This window comes from Priapulus caudatus, unplaced genomic scaffold (genome assembly GCF_000485595.1).
Source record: "Priapulus caudatus unplaced genomic scaffold, Priapulus_caudatus-5.0.1 Scaffold1188, whole genome shotgun sequence".
NCBI lineage: Eukaryota > Metazoa > Priapulida > Priapulimorpha > Priapulimorphida > Priapulidae > Priapulus > Priapulus caudatus.
In genome coordinates, this window is record NW_014578249.1 from 55302 (window position 1) to 77801 (window position 22500).

The following is a 22500-nucleotide window of genomic DNA, read 5'->3' on the forward strand; positions in this document are numbered from 1 at the left end:
CGTGCGAGATCGTAGAGAGAGAGAGAGAGAGAGAGAGAGAGAGACAGGAGAAATATAGAAAGAAAGAAAGGGGGAGGTATAGGAAAAAAGGGAGAGTTGGGAATAGAGTTGGGAACTATAAAGGGTACATATCTGTGACAGAGCATGGATTCTCTACTGTTTCGCCAATTTTATACAAATAAATTTGGCATTTAAGCATCGAGAGGAATTGCCATAATTAATTTACTGTTCATGTTGTGTGTGTGTGTGGGGGGGGGGGAAGGGACAAAACTTGCCTCCATGATTCCTTCAGCACTATGAGAGGATGGGATGGATCATCAACTGATTCTATTTTGCAGAGTATACGGTGATACAACCTCCATGCTTTCTCTTTGCATTCTTTCGAACAGTATTGTACCTGTAACAGTTAGTTAACATTTCAGTTAATCCATGTCTCAGCAATGAATTAAATTCGCGTTGAAACTGCCTATTTTATATGTTTAATATTGCCATGAATTCAAATATAAGTGTGTGACATACTGCATGTACCTGCCTACCTGGCAACGTTGACACGCAACGTGCTTAGCTGTTTCCACTGTACAAATGTCGGCATGAGGCACTGTTAGCTCTGGGTTCGCTGTTAAACGTCGTGCGTTCTGTTCAGCCGTTTCTAAAGGCTTCATGCAGTGGTCACACGCTCGATACTGATAGAATGCATTCCACAAAAACTGACAACTCGCGATAGGTTCCTCTTCAAATATATGTTCGCCCTCGCGTATGTCATGGGTAGCAAACAGACAGCGACCCTGCAGAAAAGCGATGCATTATTTTGATGTAAAAGAAGGAAAATGATAATTAATTAGATTGATATCATTCTAAACTCTCACACTGGCCATCACAACATTGTCAACAACAACTGAACAAGTTATAACATGCACGCACTGAGACGGGTACTGACTGTATTTATTCCTAGCAGAAATGTTCCTACTCAATCACATTACTGTAACAAGGTATCTTAGCTCCCTATACAAAATGGAATCGTGTATGACTGCTGTAAACTCAGAGGCTTAACTGAAAAACGTAAATAATCACCTTATCGGGCAAGACACGGACTTCGAAACATTTATTGGGGGCTGCCATATTTGTTCCGTCTGTATAGACTGGTTCCCCGTCTTTTTACAGCTGACAGATGTCGCCACAGTATAACGCGGGAAATTCTCTGACAAGTGACAACACTTAAAAAGACATTTTACTACTACTAGTTGGTTAGTAATAATACTAATGTTTATTTAATGTATTCATAAAATATAGTTGTATATTTACTTACTAAATACTAGCTATAACTCTAGTGCTATATACTTTAGCCGTGCGAACGCGGTTAGTACACGGAACTTTGGAGTTGGAACGTTTCAATTATGGTACATTGGTAGCAGGTAGGGACCAAGTAGGGACCACAGTAGCCACAAGTTCCCATCTCGCTTAACACTACGTGGCGAGAGGACGCCGATACGTCCTCCGCCGTGTAACTAGTCGGAGAGCCTGGTCGGTTTAGGACCACAGGCACAGCCACAGGCACAGGCACTTGGAACGTCTCAATAAAATAAAAAAAGGGAAATAAACACGAAATGTATTTACTACCAAAGTCTTAATGTTTCTCTACTCTATTTCGCCTATAATCACCTGTAAATGCCGGTCAAATGCTCACTTGCAATTAACACAAGTACATCGCGATTTTTACACAAGGGAGACATTATAGTCATTACTCCCTGCACCGGCCATATGAAATCTCTGGTATCGCGCCTTGCGTTAACCTGCGAGAGGTGATTTTTTTTTTTTAATTAAATGTATTAGTGTTAATTAAATTTAATTAGGGTTAGGTTGGAGTAACGGAGTCGAGGTTGGGAGTAATGTCTGCCCGGCGACCAACCTGTACATCGCACGCCCGCCATGTGCACAAACAACATGAATAAGAGAGCAGGTAGGAAAGCGTGATCGCGAAATTCGTTGTACGCTAGCTTCATTTCACACCTTCACACAGTCTGCATGAAAAACTTCCACCCTCATTGGCCCAGGGGGCCTGTGTCAGTGAAATGTAGAATTCACTGGCCCACACTAGGTTTTACAGGCCCGAATCAATGATCATCATATTATGAAAAGAAAAACAGAACTCTTTGCCTTTGGTGTACGTATTCTTAGAGATTTATTCTTTCATGAAATTGAACAAAAAAGTATTCACTTTCCTCTTCCCCATCTCATTGTCACTGCCATCGTACTCATCATCATCAGAAAGCTCATTTCGACTTCGAACAGTAACTTGGCCAACACGTTCAAGGCCACGTTGCAAACCAGAACCGGAAACCGGAAGTTGTTCCGACTATAGTACTAGAGCTATTCCGACTATAGCTCTAGCGGTGGCAAACACGCATGGTGTTGACTAGTTATTTACTTCCCCTACTTAAGATCGGGAATATGATGCCTTATCGGTAAATTTTCATACAAAATATCATTAATTTTGGTAAATTCTCGGACTGATCGTCACATAAAGAAGCTGAAATATCATTAAAATAGACCATTTACTCCATTTTTTTCCCACTTGCCCATCGGGCTTGTTCATTTACCAGTTTCATTGGCCCCACGGAAAATTTACTGGCCTCGGATACCGGGCCAGTGGTTAATTTCGCAGACTGTTCGTCGTTATACTTATTTTAAGGAAGACGGAGCAAAATGATGCAGTCAATCGACCTTGAAATGGACGACCTCTTTGGTGATGACATTGGAGATGATATTGTTGCTACTGCACAGCTAAATGGAGACATGGATCAAGGAGATATTCGAGTACAACAAGGTATTGTTCATCGTCACTGAATTTTTGGTGTACTCACGATATTTGAGGAAGCAAGGGTCTGAGATGCAGTCTCGCAATCGAACCTGTGAAGTAATAAGCGAAACGAATCCTACTTCAGTTTGAAATTAGAAAGTAAAGGAATTTGCCTTAATTTTCAATTAATGTGATTGAAATAAATTCAAAGGTAAATAGGCAGCACGAGCAAACAACCTGTGTATTTGAGTGTGTTTTCTTCACATATCACTTGCATTGTCTGCAGTATTTCGTTATTCACCTGCTGCAACTTTGAAACTATTTCTCACATTACAAAATTAATAAATTATAATTTCCATATTTGTGTATGTACATTGTGTGTTTGTGTTCATTTACTTAGATGGCGCAGTTAGTGATGATGGTGTTATGCCACCAGACATGGATAACAAAGCTGATGAGAAAAAGGTGAGGCGCACACTGAGACCCCAACCAAAGCTGGATCCAACACGGTACGTCTGATATCTGCATAGATATCATCAAATCTTAGTATACTATCATATATTATATATAGTACACAATTATCACGTTATACATGTATCATTGTACATTATTATCTTCTTCTTTTCTTATACTCTTGGTCCTCTGATGGTACATAAGTCCATAATATGTTATTATGTAATATACATTATTATATTATATGTATTATACATGATTATTCTACATTTATATATCAAAGATGGGAAGATGAGAGACGTGATAGATGCATATATAAGATTTGTCAATTTGAATCCTATTGTGCTTGTTTGCCTTCGTAATCCACCCTCTAGTTTTTATCGATCATGTAGTTGCATTTTCTATTCAATTCAGGTTATGCGGAGACAGGGGGCTGCCAATTTTAACTGACCTTTTCAAAAATGTGCAATTTAAAGGAAAGGGTCACGAGGTAAGTGAGCGATTAGATCAGTTGTCGAAGCTGTTGCATCAAAAAACATTTTGGCTTTATCTCAAAATTGCATTATACACTATATAATATATAGTATAATGTCATTGGATTTAAATAAATGATATATATTATATATCATGCATTTAAATCCAATGACATTTCAAGATCTATGTTTAATTCAGATTGAGTCATGGTGTTCTTTACTGGAGCTCTTACTCACCTATATTATGCCTTGCGACATCGGCGTGTCTTAAACTTACCATTCTTTGATGGTTACAGCATTTCGTGGTTTTGCCACATTGAACATAGAGATTCTGCCGACAAGGTTTAATTGCAATATAAATGAGTAAATGATACGATCCATCGTTAAGAAAACGAATGACGTATTGCGGCTACGGACGGATTTCATCTTTAAACTTGGTGGTACGAATGCATCGTCGGTCAGTGCCGTCATTATGCTTGCTGCCTGTTAACAGGTGGACGATCTAAATAAACTGATGCTAAGCCTGGAGCACTGGGGTCATCGACTATTCCCGAAGATGCCGTTCGATGAGTTTCTACAAAGGCTGGAGACACTCGGAAAAAAGAAAGCAGTGCAGGTGCGACTTGATTTGCGTCACGAGCTCGTAACATTTGATACTGTCGACAGCTGCTATCGAATGCTATCATATATTTATAATGTATATATATCGTAAACATGCTTATCGAATATTTGCTATCGTAATGATACTGTCTATAGCTACTATCGAAAATCGTGGGCACTTTTTCCTTATTAGCGCTTGAATTTCACCATGGCACAGAGATCAAGTACCGTGGTTGCCCTCATTATTTTCTAAAGGTGCTCCTGGAAATTGGAGGATGTCCACTGTAGTAAACCACCGGCTCTACCCAGTGTGTCTCCGTGTGCCCTTTCCATAAATTCCGTGTTGTGCACAGGTCCTTCGCTGTCTCACACGTAAAGCATTGAGAAAGAGCAAGTATTTAAAAAGTTGTGTGCCCTAGAATATCTGATCAAACTGGAAGCGACGCTCTCATCGCCTTACAAACTTAAACAAAACAAAAAAAGAATAAAAGCTCTACTCTCGGACGTCGAATGTCGTGATCGCTCTAGTATCACCATCTCCGTCGGCTCCCGTTGTGCAGGTTTGCCTGTCGAAGATCCGCATGGACATGCCGATACTGGACGACGACTTTGTGCTGCGCGGTGAGGATGAGGAAAGGGATGGGGAAGCTGCGAGCAGCCCTCCTCCTCCACGCGACGAGATCGAGATCATGGACGAAGAAGAGGAATTCGACGAGCTAGTCGCAGACAAACGACAGCAGGTGAGATTCACGAATAGCGTTCAGTTTTGAGTGATGATGAAAATTTAAGTAAAGAATTTAATTTATTTCATTTTAATTAAATTTTAGTAATGTTAATTAATTTTACTTAAGTTTGGTAATGCTCTGACAGCTGTCAGGCAGGATATTGCTTCTACTTTAAGGAAGCTGTATTGCTTATAGCGTGAACACTCACGCATGCACGAACGCATGCACACACATAATACAAAAATATAATCATATGCTGCCATCTAGTGGCCCTTTGTGAAAATTCTAATTGGCATCGAGGTCACAACCAAACCTCCTAGTGCTATTTCATGTTTCGGAATATATATATATGGGTCCACGGACGGCTATAACTGTGAGAGCAAATTTTCCAGTGAAAATGAGACTTGCACTTAACTTAACTTGGATTTAGCGAGGTTCTTTATTCAGTTTACATGGTTGTTAAAGTGATTACGTCACCGTAAATAATAAAAAATTAAACAAATATTTCCAGTTTTTCAAAAAATGCAAGTAATTCTGTTTATTCTGTGTGTTACATTACTTTTTATGGTTAAATTGCTGCATTATACTTCCGATTTACTATATTGTTCGATGTAAACATACACTCGTGACTCCTACATAGCCCATAGCAAGCAATTAATGTCAGGATCATATAATATTAAATCGTTCAGCTTTTTTGGATTTTTAACTAGTTGAGTAACAATCTTAGCAGGTAAGAATTTGACGATATATTTAGTCTCGTTAGTACTTGCTTTTAATGTAAAAAATGGCAACAAATTTTTTTACAAATATACACCATAGAAAATTCGTGACGTAGTCAATTTAACATTTTCCAGCATCATCATGGTGAGAGCAGTATAGAAAGCGAGACTGCAGCATTCTTTGCTTCTCCTGAAAATCGAGCTGTGTTGACTGACACCATGGTAGGTAGTTCAAGTTATTAATAGATTCCTGACCTTTAATTGTTTTTAAAACGGAAAGTTAATACATGTTTGTCGCTTTTATTGAAATATTAATGCATCATTACATAATGTCAGCTTTATTTGCAATAATAATATAGTTTTGGGAGTATGCTCATATCCAGTTGGTGCCACGGAAGTTCACAATATCTACGATTCCAGTATTACATTTGATGTTATTTCGTGTTTTTTCGTGGTATATTTCCACCAAGACACGAATAAATAATTTTTAATTTTTAATTTTAATAAACAAGTTTTATCTCTACGACAGGCGCTGAGCAGCGAACAGCTGAGCAGAATCGAGGCGAACAAAAGAAGAGCAATGGAGAAAAGGCAGGCGAGGAGCCACGGTGAACGCGCCACCTTCGATCGCTCGCTGCACGATCGACCAACGACCGACGCCGCGGATAAAGACGTTCCCAGCAGCTCCGCCTCTCCCCCGCTCCGGGAAGCGCCACCTGGCGAGACAAACGAGCGGAACGACAATCGCGCCGCCGTTGCCGACGACGACGACCGAATGCTGAACGAGGATGAGATGCTGCAGATGATGTGCGACGCCATGGAAACGGACGAAGCCGCCGCGGAGACTCCGGCTCCGGAAGCTGCGTCGGCGCGGCTCTCCGAAACGGAAAGTGGTTCAGCGGACGTCGCGCCGCGGCCGACGGTGCTGCCCCCTGACGGAGACACGGACGTTAGCGAGGGTTGCCACGAGGAGGCGCGCGGACCCGCGCCGATTCCAGACGCGGCCGACGACGCGAAACGCGCGTTAGATCGCGAGAGCGGCGATGCCGAGGTCGAGTCGGGTCGCGACCTGGCCAGCGACGATCGGCCACCATCGGCTGACGCTCCCCGCGTCGCCTCACCGGACGTCCGCGCGGCAGAAGCGGACGCTGGACGGACGGGTAACGACGGTAGCGGCCGCACGGACGCTGGAGTAGCAGTGGCTGCAGGAGAAGGAGTAGCTGCTCTCAGTGCTGCTGCGATGGAAGTAAACAACGCAAACTGTGCTGAAAACAAATGGAAATCGGCTGCGCAAACGAGCAGCGACTTTAACGACTACATGGAAGAAGACGAAGAAGAAGAAGAAGAAGGAGCCGTTCTCAGTGCTGCTGCGGTAGAAGTAACAGCAGGTAGTGCTGACCCTGCTGCTTCTGCGATGACAATGGAAAGCGAGGGAGGCACGCGGCAAGGAGGTGCCGTGAGAAACGTGGACACTGTCGAGGACGAAGAGGAAACCCTCAACTTGGTGTTGGAGTTTTCGACCGAGGATTCGGAGGTGACGGACTCTGAGGTTGGTGCCGCGCCGAAATAACGTGATCAACGCGTTACGATCTCTTACAGAGGATCACGTGCGCCATTTCTACATATCGTGTACCGTCAAACCTGTTTATAAGGGTCAAGCAAAGGAAAATGCCAAAAATGGCCTTTACAGACAGGTGTCTGTTCTATAGAGGTGGTTTCGCTGTGTAACTGTCGTTCAAGGGAAGTGCGAACAGTGTCCTTTAAAGGCAGGTCTCTGTTATATAGAGGCTAGTGCTAACACAGGTGACATACTTGACATACTCTAACATACATGACTGTATGTTTAAGATTTGCATATAATTTGTCGATTGTTCTTAGCTATATTATACAATAATCAAGGTGAGAACCAATGCAAGAGTAACATACGCAGTGTTTTAGTAACAGTGTAAACATTTATTTTAATATGCAACACCAATCATTCGATCGCTCGGTTATAGCAAACTGTCGTTTATACACTGGGAACAACAAAACAGTTTGCGTGGCGATTTATGTGCAGAAGTTTAGAACTGCATACAACACAGCGACCCTGTAAACAAACCCATCTGTGTACCTGCCTGTCATGTCTCAATATTATGACTATACCCCAATATTAGGAGTCTGTTAAAACCTAGATGCTTCGAAACATTCGTGGCAGGGAAAGGGTGAAGCAGTGTTAACACACCAATGAGAAATCATTATCTCTGTTAATGGCCCAAAATCTCACATTTTTATGATTAAGCTCTTTAATTGTTTCTGTGTGGAAACAACGTTAGCCACAACAGATCAGGAGTCTATCAATATAGTCTATATTGATAGACTCCTGAACAGATGGGACGCTTGCCGTTTTACCTTGCATCTTTACACGGTGCATGGTGGCGCACAGTTTGTGAAATTTTGTCAGCAAGGAAGATTTTTGAAATGATTTGTGGGGCTCTAACAAACAGAAATAATGATAATTCCTTATCATCCTACCTCTGATATAATTATAAATAAATCGTTCTCTGAAGACGTGCATTGGTTGGTTTCTATTTGTATGTAGACAGGTGACGTAATGCATTTGACCTTTAACACCCACACGTTCATACTCCCATATTAACAGCCGATTGCACTGTGACAGGCCACCAGTGCAGCACATGGTGTTACCCCAGTACTATTCATTTGAGCGAGATGCTAACGCTATCTATCTATGCATATATCATCAGGAGTGAATAAAAACAAATTTGTTTTATATTCGCTCCTGTTATAATCCTAAACGACGCGCAATTGTTGCGGTCAAAACAGTACGTATATATATGTACAAGCAGTGGGGACCGATTTATACAATCCAACCTATAAAATATCGCTCGGTATTTTTAACTTACATAAGTTATCACAGCAAAACGTATGTATAGCTATTACCACACTCACTGTATTCAGTATTCTTTGGCAAACTGACAGGAAGATGGTTTAAAACGAGAACTTGCATCTATGCGCAATGATGCTCAACTATGTACAGATGTGTTCAAACATACGATACACCAAAGGTTTTCAAGTACCTCCTTTGCACTCGTATCAAAAGCAATGAGTATGCACATGTTAACTTTGATACAGCCATGTACCTATTTAATTCCCTATACGAACATCATATATATATAGCATCAGAGGTAAATATCCCAGAGTAAACTCGGCGACAGTGAGGTTACGTGGATCTATCTATATCAGGAGTGAATAATAACAGATTATATTCTATTATATTCTATTCTGTTATCTCTATTATTATTCAGTCCTGGCTATATTATGTCAGTCCTGGTTGCATGTTTATGCATGCGTATACACGTATGCATGTATACGTGCGTGCTCACACAGGATGACATTAGATACGGGCATGTATGTTGTTGGTATGATACAGTGATTGCATATATGATGTGATAGATACTATAAAGAGCGTATAAATAAAGATACCTTCTTTATACGCTTTTGATACTATCAGCCTATCAGAGGAAAAGAATCTCAACGGCTACGTTAAACGCTCGTCCACGTCAGCATGCGTGCGTGTGCAACGGCAGAGAGCAAACACGTGCCTACACTACGCTAGTGGGCATCTCACATCGCAGCACTACCCACCCTCCGCGATCGCGCACCGCCGTCACTGCCTCACGCACCTACACTCACTACTCTAACGGGCATCTTCGCCTTCCTGCGCTAACGACCCTCCCACCCTCGCCTCCTCCTCCCTCCATCTCCTGCGCCGCCGCGGCTCCTCCTCCCCTCGCACTTCCGCTGATTTCTCCGCAGACGGCCGCCTCTCTCACCTAAACTCCCCGCTAACGGGAGCCTCACGTCTCGGCTCTCCCTCCTCCCCCTCGCCCTGCGCCTCCTCCTCTGCCTCTCGCACCTACACTCCGCTACCAGAAGTCTCGCATCTCGGTGCTCCCTCCACTAATGGGTATCTTCACCCTCCCGCACTACCACCTCTCCCTCCTCCCTCCCCCGCGCGCCGCCGCCTCCTCCTCCTTACACTCCACTAATGGGTATCTTCACCCTCCCGCACTACTAACGACTCTCCCTCCTCCCCGTGCCGCCGCCTCCTCCTCCTTACACTCCACTAATGGGTATCTTCACCCTCCCGCACTACCAACGACTCTCCCTCCTCCCCCCGTGCCTCCTCCCCCTCTCCCCGCGCTGCCGCCTCCTCTTGCACCTCGCGCTGGCGATTGCGCGAGCGCCACACCTTCACGAGCGCGTCGTCGCTAGCCGTCAGCAGCACCTCGCTGTCCGCGGGGCTGAACGCGACGCAGTTCACGACGTCGGTGTGCGGGAAGCGGCCGACGCAGACGCCGTAGTGCCGGTCCCACGCGTAGCCGCAGCGATTCTCCGCCCCGCTCGCGACGAACTCTCCGCACACGTCGAGGAAGATGAAGAAGCACTCGTTGTTCGGCGTGTACGCCTTGTGCGCGCGGTGCGTCGTTCCGACGCGACGCAGCGTGCGCAGGTCGATCACGCTGATGTCGATCTCCTGCGCGATCGGCGGCGGATCGAGCGGGTTTTCGACGACGTAGCCCTCGGGCCAGCGGCGCACGTTCACGTAAAGGAAGCGGTGGTCGGGCGACAGCGCCATGCCGATGATGTGTCCGTGCAGGTCGACGAGGCGGTCGACGTCGTCGAAGACGCGGTCGTCGTGGCGACCGTGCTCGTCGCCGTCGTTCGGTAGCAGGCGCACGCCTCGCTCGGAGACGCTGCACGCGTGCGTCTTGCCCATGCGCACGCCGCGCAGCAGCTTGAAGCCGACCTGGTGCGGCGTGTACGTCTCCGAACCCGTCGTGAAGATCAGGATCTTGTCGCGAGCGTCGAGCGCCGGCGGCATGTCCGCGTCCTCCACATTGCCCGTCGCCGCGGCAACACCCTCCGCATCGCCCGTCGCCGCGGCGACGCCGGCGCTCTCTGCGAGCCGGTAATCAGAGTCGTACTCGATCGTGTCGCTCATCTGGTCCTCCCGTACCTCGGCCTCGCTCGCCGCCGCGTCCTCCGCCAGGGGGCGCCGTCGCGGCCCGCCCTCGACGACGGCCGTCCGCGCGGCAGCCTCCGCGACGGACATCCCCTCCTCCTCCTCCTCCCGCTCCGCCGTCACGCTTTCGTCCATCTCCGGCGGCGTGGCGACCATGATGGTGCGTATCGAGCTCGCGTTGACGTTGAAGAACTTGTAGAGTCGCTTGACGACGCACTCCCACTCCGACTCGGGTGCCTGCGATGCGCGGTTCAGCCACAGGGCCGAGCAGGACGCGACGTGGCCGAGCCAGTGCAGGTTCCCCGAGAGCAGGTACTCGTCGTTGAACCACGCTCCGAAGATGTCGTACGGACGGTTGATGACGCGGCACTGCAGCTCGAAGTCGTCGCCGTCGGCGACCGAAAACACGGCGATCTCGCCCGACGTGCTGTGCGAGCCGAAGTGAACGCCGGAGACGAGGAGCTTCGTGTCAGCGTCGTTGAACTGCGAGAACTGCGTGTACTTCCAGCAGTAGGCCTTCATGTCGCGGCTGTGGCGGACGCGAGCGGGGGGCGGCGTCGCGTCCCACAGCTTCACGAAGCCGTCCTTGGAGCAGGTCGCGAATCGGCGGCCGTCCCGCGAGAACGTCACGTGAAGGACTTGATCGGTGTGCGCGCGAAGGACCTCCGATTCGACCGCCGGCGCGTGGTAGCGCAGCCGCCGGTACTCACTCAGCCACGACGTTTTCCCCGGCGCCATGGCGACGCCGCGGTCGATCTTCCAGTTGCGGTAGAGTAGGTCCTTCCAGAGGAGTTCGTCGTACGCGACGCGCAGCCAGTGGCGACACGTGGCGCCGCAGCGGAGAAGGTCTCTCGCGCAGAGGTGCTTGAATATCTGCATCAGTACGTCATCGGTGAGGTACTGCCATCGGTCGCCGTCGGATGTTCTGGTGCTTGCCGGCGGCGGCGGCGGCGTGTAAGTCCAGTCGGCGAAGACCTCGTCGACGACTTTTCCGGTCGCCATCGTTTCGCTGTTCGAGCGGTGAACGCCCCTGCAATTATACGCAATACGGCTCGTAAACTTTAGACCAGTTACATTGTTACCTAGCTCCAAGAAACGGTCTTTGCTAGGGTTAGAAGACCGTTTCAAATTCTTGCCCATAAAAACTTGTAGTTGGCTCGGTATCCAAACATCGCCACAGCTAGAGTCACATGTAATAGCTCAAACGAATCTATAAACCTCTGGCTTGCTCGCGGTAATTGGGCGCTACTTATTTATTGAGTTATGCCGTATTTTCTGAGATGAATTGGATGAAAACAACCAGACAGCCGCCATGTCCGGTGCGACTAAAATCGGCAATGGACCTGATTTTCACAGTGCGTAGGCCTAAACACAAGGCAAGTACATATCTTCGCAATGATAATTATTAAGTTGTTGTAGATTGATGTTTCCTGGTTTTCAATGTTTTAATATTTATATATATAAGAGTATATGATGCTTATTTATGCTCGCGCCAACGCGAGTTGCAACGCTATGGTATGTTATGTCGTTTCGGGTTTTCCGCGTTCCGATCGAAACGCATGCGCAGTGGAAACATGGCGGTTGGCGGTTAAAGTAAAATTTAGGTTCGGATCTATAATATATCTCTGATATATATATATATTAATATTATCATTATAATGGCGACACAGCACACTCGCAGCGGCAAGTGCAGGAGCGTTCGGCGTTAGTTTTTATGAAGGAAAGTTGATATACAGTGACACAACAGTGGAACTGTAATTGAGAGGTACGGTAGTATTTGTGAATGTGCGTTCAATACTATTTTCAGTTTTTACTGACTCTGTCCCAAGTGCCTGAGATTGGGGCTGTGATTACAACACTCAATTGACTCAACAGCGCCACAAATTACAATGTCATCATGATTATCATTGACATTATCAATATCATTTATGGTCATGGATCGAAAATCAAGTTACGTACATGTGTAAGTACTCATGCGCCTTCGTCCACTGCCTGACCACGTTACAGTGGAAATCTGAAAACAATCGGCAAACTTAAGTGTTAGTATTTGACATAATCATGTAAATAGTAAGCGTAAAAGCACAACGCAACAACTAAATCTATTTCGGTAAATTCTGTTTACATTTTGACCTCTGACAAGAGCACAGTCTTTCCGGTGCGTACCCTGATGCAAAGGCGCGCCTCGTCTATGAGGTGTAGTCGTACCTAAAATATTTTTGTTATAGGGTAAAGTTAGACCTTGTAAACAAATGGCTGAAGATGAGTACGAATGTTTTGCCTCCACCTAAAGTGCCGGGTTTTGTTCTTACTGAAAAACTCGGAAGTGGTACCTATGCTACAGTGTACAAAGCGTATAGAGTGGTTAGTGTTTTGTAGTAAATAGTGTAAACTGGTATTTTACCTAGTTGCATGTAGACCATTTCTGGCATTAGCCATTACATTAGCCTAGGCATTACTTGTGACGTAGTTGTGACATTGTCAGTCAGAATAATTATATGAATTATTGAATAATGAAGTTTCAGTCCTCATAATGAAAAGTCTTCAAAGTCGAGGGGGCCTAAGAAGACGGTGAGAAACAAAACTGATGAAATAGGCAGATCAACATTGCGGATTGCAGCAGAAAAACAACTCTACTGCAAAAAACTGCAATGACTTTGATTTATTTCTTTTCACTTTTGGTAAAAAAAAGAAGCAGAGTATGATGTGTGAACAGTGATATGTGTAAAAACGAGAAAGTAGGCATTTATTATATGAAGATGGATGTTAGTTATTATTTGCAGCAATTCATGATTTAGATATTCAGTAAAGTTTCATCTGGATCCACAAACACAAGTTTATTCTGCTAATGATATTGCGAATCGTATGCTTCGTCATTCTGTGTAGGGGCAGACACGCGAGGTTGTTGCCATAAAATGTGTGCGGAAGAGCAGCCTAACGAAGACATCAACCGATAACCTACTCACCGAGATCGCAATACTGAAAAAGATCGAGCATGAGTATATAGTGAAGCTCAAGGACTTCCAGGCAAGACACAGTATATCCTGCTTAGTAGTAGAATGTGTAGGAATCGCCTCTTATTCGACATTTAAAATGTAATATTTCTATGAGTATTATATTATCTGGTATTATTTCCTCCCAATAAGACGTACGTCTATCAGAATAACAATCTATTATAATCAATAGCAATGTCAGGAACATTTTTTTTACAAAGTTCTATTGGTCCACCACTGCCAACACCGCAAAAAAGTTTTAGAAATGTTTTTTGAACTTGATATGCTAGTATGATAATGTAGTAATGTTCAGCATATATTACAGTGGGATGACAAGCACATATTTCTCATCATGGAGTATTGCAGTGGAGGTGACCTGTCTGCCTTCATCAAGCTGTCAAGATGTCTATCGGAAAAGCTTGCTAAGCGATTTCTGCAGCAGCTAGGTAAGAGTGGAATACTGTAATAGTGTATAAGCTGTATATTTCGCGGTGGTTTAATTTTGGCGAATTTTGCGAACGCGTCCCCGACCGCGAAAATAACAACACGCGAATAATTCATACCGAATAATACTGAATAATCAGAATATTTCATAATTCACCCACCGCGAAATTAACCACTCGCGAAATTGTCCGCCAAGTCTGAATTCGCGGAAATATCTGTACGCGAAAAATATTGCGTATACAGTACGCTCTTGATGGCTTAGCATTGCTATCAATATGCATCAGGAAACCATGGTGCATTCAAGAACACATCTGCAAGCCACATATATTCAGGAAAGTCTTGCATTGATAGTATTTAGGGTTATATGGGATGTAACTTCTGGGAAATCACACCATTGTGTTCACTCCATCCGTCACCATGTTATAATACTTTAACAAAAATTTATATTTATATTATTCGATTATTTATTTATTTATTTTTTTATGTGGACGCTACGCCATTACATGGATTCCAGCCAAGGCACTCCAGTTTCTGAGGGTAAAGAATATTGCTCACATGGACCTGAAGCCTCAGAATATATTACTGAAGTCTCGCCAAGATCCCATCCTCAAGCTAGCCGACTTTGGGTTTGCACAGGTGCGTGAAGGAAGCTCACCTGTGGTTACCCTTGGCAGTGATTGCAGTGTCTTTCAGCTGGTGTTTTGAATAGGTTCATGTTGGAAATTGACAGATACTCCTCTGTGTATGTGTGCGAATATCTTAAAAGCAAGAAAAAGCAGTTAGATTGGACTTTATTTACAACTTTACACTCGGCCAACCCTGATAAAATTCCCCGCACATAGTGAATGCAGGCTTATAAGTATGTCCAAAAATGCCACTACGCGTGTGTGATCGTGTGCCTTTAGATATTTACGTATGTCCTTGCCTTGCCAGCTTGAGGAAGCTGGTAACTAATGGATTGCCTGAGCCATGCGTGTGTGTGTATATGTGTCTGTGTACGTGTGTCCTTGCCTTGCCGGCACGACCAAGCTGGTAACTAACAGATTGCCTACGTTATGCATTTCCGTATCTGTGTCTGTGTCTGTGTACGTATGTCATTGCCTTGCCAGCATTAGCAAGCTGGTAAGTGACACATCGCCTGCCTCGTGTGTTTCTGTATCTGTGTAAGTAGACCTATGTCCTTACCTTGCCACCATGAGAAAGCTGTAAACTAACGGATTACCTTACGGCTTACCTATGTTGTGCATTTCTGTATCTGTATCAGTTTACGTACATCTGAATCTGTGTCTGTGTACTTATGCCATTGCCTGTCCAGCATGAGCAAACTGGTAACTAACAGGTTGTGTATGTCATGCGTGCCTGCGTCTTTTTTGGTTTACGTACGTGTGTGTCTCGCTGCACAGTGGCTGGAGACTTCGAGCGTAGGGGAGTCGCTGCGCGGCTCCCCGCTCTACATGGCCCCCGAGATGCTCCTTCAGCACAAATACGACGCCAGCGTTGACCTGTGGTCGGTGGGAGTCATCCTGTTTGGTACATTACCAGTTAGCCATACCGACCATAATAAAATACCATAAATAATATATATGTGTGCGTATATGAGATTATATATATGACATATATATATATATATATATATATATATGAAAATAAATGTAGAAAAATAGAATAAAGTGTTACATTTCAATTAGCAATCTTTCAAGAGTATCTCTCTTCATCAGGCTATAAAATGTATATATATATATATATTCTGCTAATGCACATTATTGAAGTAAATTTAATCATAAGATACATACGAATTTTCCTGCTGCAGAAGCGCTGTTTGGGAGAGCTCCCTATGCCTCAAAGTCATGGGTGGAGTTAGCCGAGAAGATAAAAGATCCAAGTCCGATCGAAGTGAGTACGTTGATGGCTAGAATACGAAATAACTTCATGGAGTTTCGATATTAGATACGTAAGACACGGCAGAAAAAAGGAAGGAACGTTGAATCTGAAAGATTAACAGAAGATTCTACCCACGTTTGGCTCAGCTGCCGTTTGGCGTTGAGATTTCTGCAGAGTGTAGAGATCTGCTCATTAGGCTGCTACAGCGGGATCCACATCAGCGGATCAGCTACGAAGACTTCTTCAATCATCCGTTCATTGACCTTGAGCACATGCCCTCGTCCGACTGCCTGCCAAAAGCTGTAGGTTAAATCTCTTTACTCGTGTCCCGGGCATTTCTGCCATAGTGCTTACTGTTTGTTTGACACCGCGTTGTTTTTTTGTCGTGCAGCGTTTTAAACGGTAAACAGTTTGTGGGTAACTATTTTAATTGACCGGATAACTAAATTAATAGTTATGATAAGCTAAGCCCCTTTTGTTTTACTCTTTGAAAATTGCATTTTCTTACAGATGCCGTAGCTGTAGTAATTGGGTATATAGTAAGAGAATTACTGGAGTGCTGGTATAAATACAGATAATTATTACCGAATTATCGATGAACTTGATCTTGTAGAGGTAGCCACTTACCCTGCTACAATCTTGAATCACTTTCGTGGTAAGTCATTAATCAATGTTGATCACTTTTAAAGTTAATTTCTGTTTCACCCTTGCTTCCAGATCAAACTAGTCACTAAGGCAGTGAAGCAGGATCAGCAGGGGGAGGTGGAGAAAGCTGTGAAACTCTACTGTCAATCACTCGACTATTTTGTGCCAGCGATACAAGGTAGTGACCCTAAGGTTATTGATGCTGAGAGGGTCTATGTCCCCTAGAGTACTGCCGGAACATACCCTGGGTATGGTCCGGTATACCGGAACGTACCCTGGTACTAAATACTACTATCTAATATACCGGACCGTACCTCGCCTACTTCACTAAAGAGTCTAGGGAGTCGCCTATGCCTACTCTCTCACCCTAACCCTAACACTAACCCAACCCTAACCCTAACCCTAACCCTAACCCTAACCATATCAGCTAGATAGTTACCAGGGTACGTTCCAGTATACCGGACCGTACCCAGGGTACGTTCCGGCAGTACCCTGGGGGGCATAGACCCTATGAGCATTATTGATTTATTGCCCGACAATTCGAGGGGAGAACTGATGTTGAGTAGACTGTCTGTTTCCAGAAATATCCTTAGCTATCTGGAGCAGCTCTGAGTCATGGTTAGGGTATGCTGGAAAATTGTAAGAATAAGAATTCAATTTATACTTCTTTGATTGACTTGGCAACTTCGCTTTTTAGATGTTTGGAGAGAGAAATTTATGTATTGAAACACTTGTACTGATTACATCGCTTGAATATTAAACATGATCTATTACTTATTATAATAATTAAAAAAACAGTCCTGTATGAAATAGGCATCATATTGCCACAGTGGGCGTGCATGGTGTAGTTGCAAATTTGACACCTTCGTGACCTTCCAACCAATTATCGCTTTTCTTTCATCCTGTCAATCAGTTTTTCTATTTATATATGGTGAGCTGATGTTTATTTTCTCTCTTTAGCTGAAATAAGTAAGCAAAAGAAGGATGCCATTAGGATGAAGGTAATGCTTAGGGCAGCAGTGATTCATAATTCTATAACCTCATGACATCTAATATCATAATATCTGCAACGCTATTAAACGTATGTTAATATGCAGCACGTCTGTCGTAGAAATATGAGATATTATCATGATAGTTTGTATTTGAGTCAATCTTTACTTTAGCAGTAACGTGTTAGTAACAGCTTTTGGCAGTTGTAGTACTTTATTACACATCAGCTATTATCAGGGGTGAATATACAAAATTGTCATCATATTCACCCCTTATTATCGCACAAAGGGTCGTTGTCATATCAGGTACAACATATATGTACCCGAGGTAGTTTTAGATTGTTTAGTATTATGATTATATTTTTATATGTGGTATGTTTAGGGTTAGGGTTAAGGTTAGGGTACACTTCTGTAGTACAAGTCTGGTACACTTTGTGTATACATATATGTACCTCGGGTACATATATGTAGTACCTGATACGACAATGACCCCTTATTATCTGTATGATAATCATCATCATCATCATCATCATCATCCTAGTTTTGATGATCCGGGCCCGAATTAAACCTCTACCGAGGGTGTGGCCTGTCTGACTCGTCTTCTCGAAGACGCCATTAAGATAATCTTGAAAATAAGTTCATACCTTATATAATTGAATTTATTACAAATTTAATATGTTATCATTAATTAACCTGTACCGAAGTAGAATGATTGACGTTTGTGTCGTACAGGTGCGGGAGTATGTGAACAGAGCAGAAGAGCTGAAATGCTTGCTGGCACCCCAGGGACAGTCCTCTACAGAAGTGGCAAGCAACAGTCAAGTACCAACTAGAAATGAACTCGGTATGCAGAGTTTTCAATATCTCATAGCTGTCTAAAACAACAATAATTATTTGATAAGGATCGTCGAGAATGTGGGTAAAAGAGCGTGTTTTGTAGAGATGATTATACATGTTAGTAAATTTCCACTGGAATTACGCTTAGAATACACTAATAATTTCCAGTGGAAATGGAGCTACTTGAATTTTTGGTGGCGGATCGAGAATACGTTACTGACGTTGAGCTGTGAATGTGAAAATTTTGTATTATATTTAGGGTCAATTAAATATATACAAATTACAATATATCTACAATATATACAAATTTTGTGCATATTTCAGATGAGCTGTCTGTACAGAGTGACAAGTTAGCTGCAGCTCTGAAGGTTGTGGACATTGCTGCTTATTTGGTAAGAATCAAGTGCAATTATCTAGCCTATATATATATATATATATATCAAAATGTGTACGAGGAGATTTAAATATTGTTATATTACATATTAGGAGACATATAACTATTTCACTCAAGCAGGCTTGCATTGTGGCGCCATCTAGAGAAGCTTTCATGCAAGATACACCCGAATTTTGCAGAAATGGAATCCTCATATCGTTTCTATGCGGATGCCCAGTTTATACAGTTGTTTAAATATGATCCGAAATTCTCACAGATTTCTATGAAGATATTCATTCAGGCTTTCGGAACAACAGATATTTTTACAGTCCTTATTTGACAGGGGTTAAAGTTTAACTCATCATATCATGTGGCTCTCAAACTAGGTATTCCAGTAACACACAGTACAATTCATCAGATTGCACAGAAGCGGAAATTCTTAATCAATACAACTTTATATTTACTGATTCGATCAGACGCCATAACTTTCGTTTGACGAAATTGAACACGTTTTCATTCCGACTTATTCGAAATCACATCAGTCTTTGCCATACAGAGAGCAGACGTCAGGGGTTTAACTTTGCGTTGTCCACGCCGACTTCCAACGCTTGTCTGTACCGTATCTCGAAATTTCTTCTGCCTCTTACATGTAAAAAAAAAAGCGTTCCATATCCATGCGTGTATACAGCTTGCCTCGTGCTATACTCCGATCTCTCGCTTTACTAACTGCGCGGGTCGTGCGGGGTGTAGGACAAGCACGAGAAGTTCGAGGAAGCGTTGGAGAAGTACGAGATGGCTCTGGGTGCGGTCCTTCCCCTCCTCACGCAGCATGCTCGCGGCCGAGAGGTGGAGGTGCTACGCTACTTCGTGAGTACTCGCACCAACGCAGCAGACTGAGATATCGAGAAGCTCATATTACCCTAATAATAATAATAATAATAATATTAGTAATAATAATGGTTGTAGTTATAAAGGCTAGGGGTCCGAGTGTCAGAAACCAAATTAGTCTCAGTATTTGTCTTAACATTAAGTTTTTCTCAGAGACTGTTGACAGAAACATGGTATGGGTTACAATGCTATGTTATTAATCATAACATTGGTTGTAGTAAACATAGTAATAATGGCTACTTTCTTTATCACACTCGGCGTATGGATATTTTTGTACCCGAAATACGATATAAACCTGTCAAAGTTGCCGTAAGTTTACCAAGAAATATCAGATAAACCCGTTGATAGTTGTCGAAAGTTTACAAAGAAAAAAACTAAACGCACAAAATCCGCGAAAACGTAAAACAACAAAATAACGCACAAACAAAAATGACATGCATAAAATTAAAACGTGATAATTCGCGCCATGCATTTAATCGAAACCAGTCGAACTTCCCAAATTAAAGCCGCACAATGCGTATCCAAACGCTAATTTCTCCAGTAATAGATTAGCAAATACTTCGTGTCATTCATACTCACACTACCTTATGACAAAATAAACTCTAGTTCCTCCCATTTCACTGCGCGTTTGCTTAAAACCCACAAGAAAGAGGTGAGAAAACTGGCATTCTGGCGCAAACGCCGACTGTTTGCAAAACAATTTAGCCTCGAAGTGGTGAGATGACGTCACATGTTTTTATCTTTGCTACACCCGTACCGCTGTACCGCAGCACCGCTGCACGGTTGCTTGGGGAAACTGTCAACAACATCGGAGAATTTTAACAACATTGGAGGTATTTTCAAATACCTTTTATAAGACAACGCGCAGTGAAATGGGAGGAACTAGAGTTTATTTTGTCATAAGGTAGTGTGATTATGCATGACACGAAGTATTTGCTAGTCTAGTACTGGAGAAATTAGCGTTTGGATGCGCATTGTGCAGCTTTAAGCTTGTTATTTCGACCGACGCAAGACAATTCTCGCGTCGACACAGCACTTAATGTAACCGATCGCGCCGGGCAGGTCGAACACTGGATGCGGCGAGCCGAGAGCATAAAGACGTTCCTGCAGCTGCGAAAGATGGAGATCCAGAAGGGCGTCATGGAAACGTCGGCATCGGTGGATGCCGAAGCTCTGTTTGCAAGTAAGTAGCGAAGCCATTGCAAGGCCGAGGTAACTCTGAGAGAGGCGAACGTGAGATATTTACTTGAGACCCATTGGATGCGTTTGTGAAACCTATACAGAGTATCAGAGACATGTTTCTGTAGACGTGTCTGTAGACAGAGGTTTCCCTGTAGACTGAGACATGTCTTGTGCAAATGTCTTGTGTCTTGTGTCTTGTGTCTTGTGTCTTGTGTCTTGTGTCTTGAGACATGTCTTGTGTCTTGTGAGACATTCACGTATGCACTGCATTTTCACAGCATTAACAGAGACAACGTTGTCCCCCCCCCTTCAGTCCGTAAGTGAAACGGTGGTATATCATCTACTCCTAATATCATCAAGGTTAGATGAAGATATACATCTAATGTTGAAATGTTCAGGAGTGGATAAAATCAAAGTCGTTTTTAGTCACTCGATCCTGATATGTTGGTATTATAAGTTTCTGCAGTTTTCATGAGGTGATCTGCAAATTGGTTTGTCTAGGACATTATACATGTACTAATGGTTCTAGAAGTGTGATGGTGTACTTTTATTAGCTCTTGTAGAATCGCATGAGCGTGCGTCCGTCCAGCCGTGCGTCCGGCCGTGCGTCCGTGCGTCCGTCAACAGTTGGGCACAAACCTAAACGGCTCGACGTACGGATTCGAAAGTCGGGACGTGGGGGGGTAATCCGAAAACGAGTTGGGATGTCGAAGGTGAGGGTCAAAGGTCAAAGGTCAAGAGGTGTAAAAGAAGGGGGAACATTCCCTCCTTAACTTAAGGTATAGGGAGGAAAATGCAGAATTGCAGGCACAAATCTAAACGGCTCGATCTAGGCTCGTGATAGTCGATGTATAGCATCATGGTAGGAAAGCCATCACTGTGGCCGAAATTGGAGGTCACAGGTCAAAGGTCAATGGGGCACAGGGCAGATTTTAGACATTTTCTGAGGACATGGTCTGACGGAGCGATTGAAAAACATTTTTGTTTCAGCGGTGATCTACCATTTTTATGGCTTTATTGAAAGGACCATGAAATGTGCTTTCCACTGACGTGCGAAAAGTAAGTGTCTGATAACCTTTTGACCCTCAAGAGGAGGTTAAACATGGATTTGTTGACTGTTAACAAAGCTGCGAACTGTGTTTGATGGTACTTGTGTGATCGTGTAGACTTAAATTTTACAGTGAAATTCTGCATGCAAACTTACTTGAACAACGTTTATGCGCCTTAAATCATATATGAACTTAGCTCCAAGAAACGGTATTGCTAGGGTTAGAATACCCTGTATAGACAATCCGTCGCACAGCCTGGTCGGGCTAATATGAACTCCGTCTGCGTCATCGAAATGCGTCTGCCTTACCTCTGCCTGCCATCTTCGTCGAAAGTTTGGACGCCGCGCGGCGAAATCAGAATGTACATTTGCAATCGAGTGACGTAAACTGATACAGTAGCGCGCCGCGTGGGTGTTATTGTTTATAAACATT

At 43.7% G+C, this 22500-nt stretch overlaps 4 protein-coding genes across 5 annotated transcripts in view; 2 read left to right on the forward strand and 2 right to left on the reverse strand.

Moving 5' to 3' along the window:
• The window catches only part of LOC106815731 (SET and MYND domain-containing protein 5-like), a gene marked incomplete in the record, with an annotated part of 9818 nt that extends 8675 nt beyond the window's left edge, over nt 1-1143 (reverse strand). Inside the window, 3 exon segments of the mRNA XM_014820235.1 lie at nt 275-397; nt 537-785; nt 1072-1143. Of these exon segments, the coding sequence (XP_014675721.1) occupies nt 275-397; nt 537-785; nt 1072-1119 (420 nt within the window).
• Nucleotides 1144-1183: 40 nt separating this feature from the next.
• LOC106815733 lies at nt 1184-8087 on the forward strand. Of its 2 annotated transcripts, none has more exons than XM_014820238.1 (8): nt 1184-1244; nt 2690-2824; nt 3198-3306; nt 3665-3740; nt 4217-4339; nt 4884-5063; nt 5903-5989; nt 6297-8087. In XM_014820238.1, exons 2-8 carry the CDS (start codon nt 2704-2706, stop codon nt 7335-7337), a joined length of 1737 nt encoding a protein of 578 aa, XP_014675724.1. In that variant the 5' UTR covers nt 1184-1244; nt 2690-2703; the 3' UTR covers nt 7338-8087. The 2 variants fall into 2 exon arrangements, with proteins under 2 accessions (XP_014675724.1, XP_014675725.1); XM_014820239.1 differs by having other exon boundaries at nt 1189-1244; nt 2694-2824.
• A 1803-nt stretch (nt 8088-9890) lies between these two features.
• LOC106815729 (F-box/WD repeat-containing protein 5-like) lies at nt 9891-12883 on the reverse strand. Its single transcript, XM_014820233.1, has 2 exons — nt 12750-12883; nt 9891-11820 (listed from the first exon to the last, which is right to left on the reverse strand). Coding segments are annotated over exons 1-2 (1932 nt in total). The 5' UTR covers nt 12752-12883.
• Nucleotides 12884-13049: 166 nt separating this feature from the next.
• LOC106815730 (serine/threonine-protein kinase ULK3-like) overlaps nt 13050-22500 on the forward strand; it is a 24146-nt gene continuing 14695 nt past the window's right edge. Inside the window, exons 1-13 of the mRNA XM_014820234.1 lie at nt 13050-13151; nt 13674-13814; nt 14106-14226; nt 14739-14860; nt 15628-15754; nt 16035-16117; nt 16252-16407; nt 16823-16928; nt 17711-17751; nt 18472-18583; nt 18901-18968; nt 19700-19816; nt 20900-21020. Of these exons, the coding sequence (XP_014675720.1) occupies nt 13050-13151; nt 13674-13814; nt 14106-14226; nt 14739-14860; nt 15628-15754; nt 16035-16117; nt 16252-16407; nt 16823-16928; nt 17711-17751; nt 18472-18583; nt 18901-18968; nt 19700-19816; nt 20900-21020 (1417 nt within the window). The remainder of the gene's footprint in view (nt 13152-13673; nt 13815-14105; nt 14227-14738; nt 14861-15627; nt 15755-16034; nt 16118-16251; nt 16408-16822; nt 16929-17710; nt 17752-18471; nt 18584-18900; nt 18969-19699; nt 19817-20899; nt 21021-22500) is intronic.

Excerpts from the sequence above, each read along its gene's own strand:
- LOC106815733 (XM_014820238.1), top strand. The coding sequence starts at position 2,704 with ATGATGCAGTCAATCGACCTTGAAATGGACGACCTCTTTGGTGATGAC. Across the intron at positions 3,741-4,216 it reads TTAAAGGAAAGGGTCACGAG|GTGGACGATCTAAATAAACT; the intron begins GTAAGTGAGCGA and ends GCCTGTTAACAG. Across the intron at positions 5,064-5,902 it reads TCGCAGACAAACGACAGCAG|CATCATCATGGTGAGAGCAG; the intron begins GTGAGATTCACG and ends AACATTTTCCAG.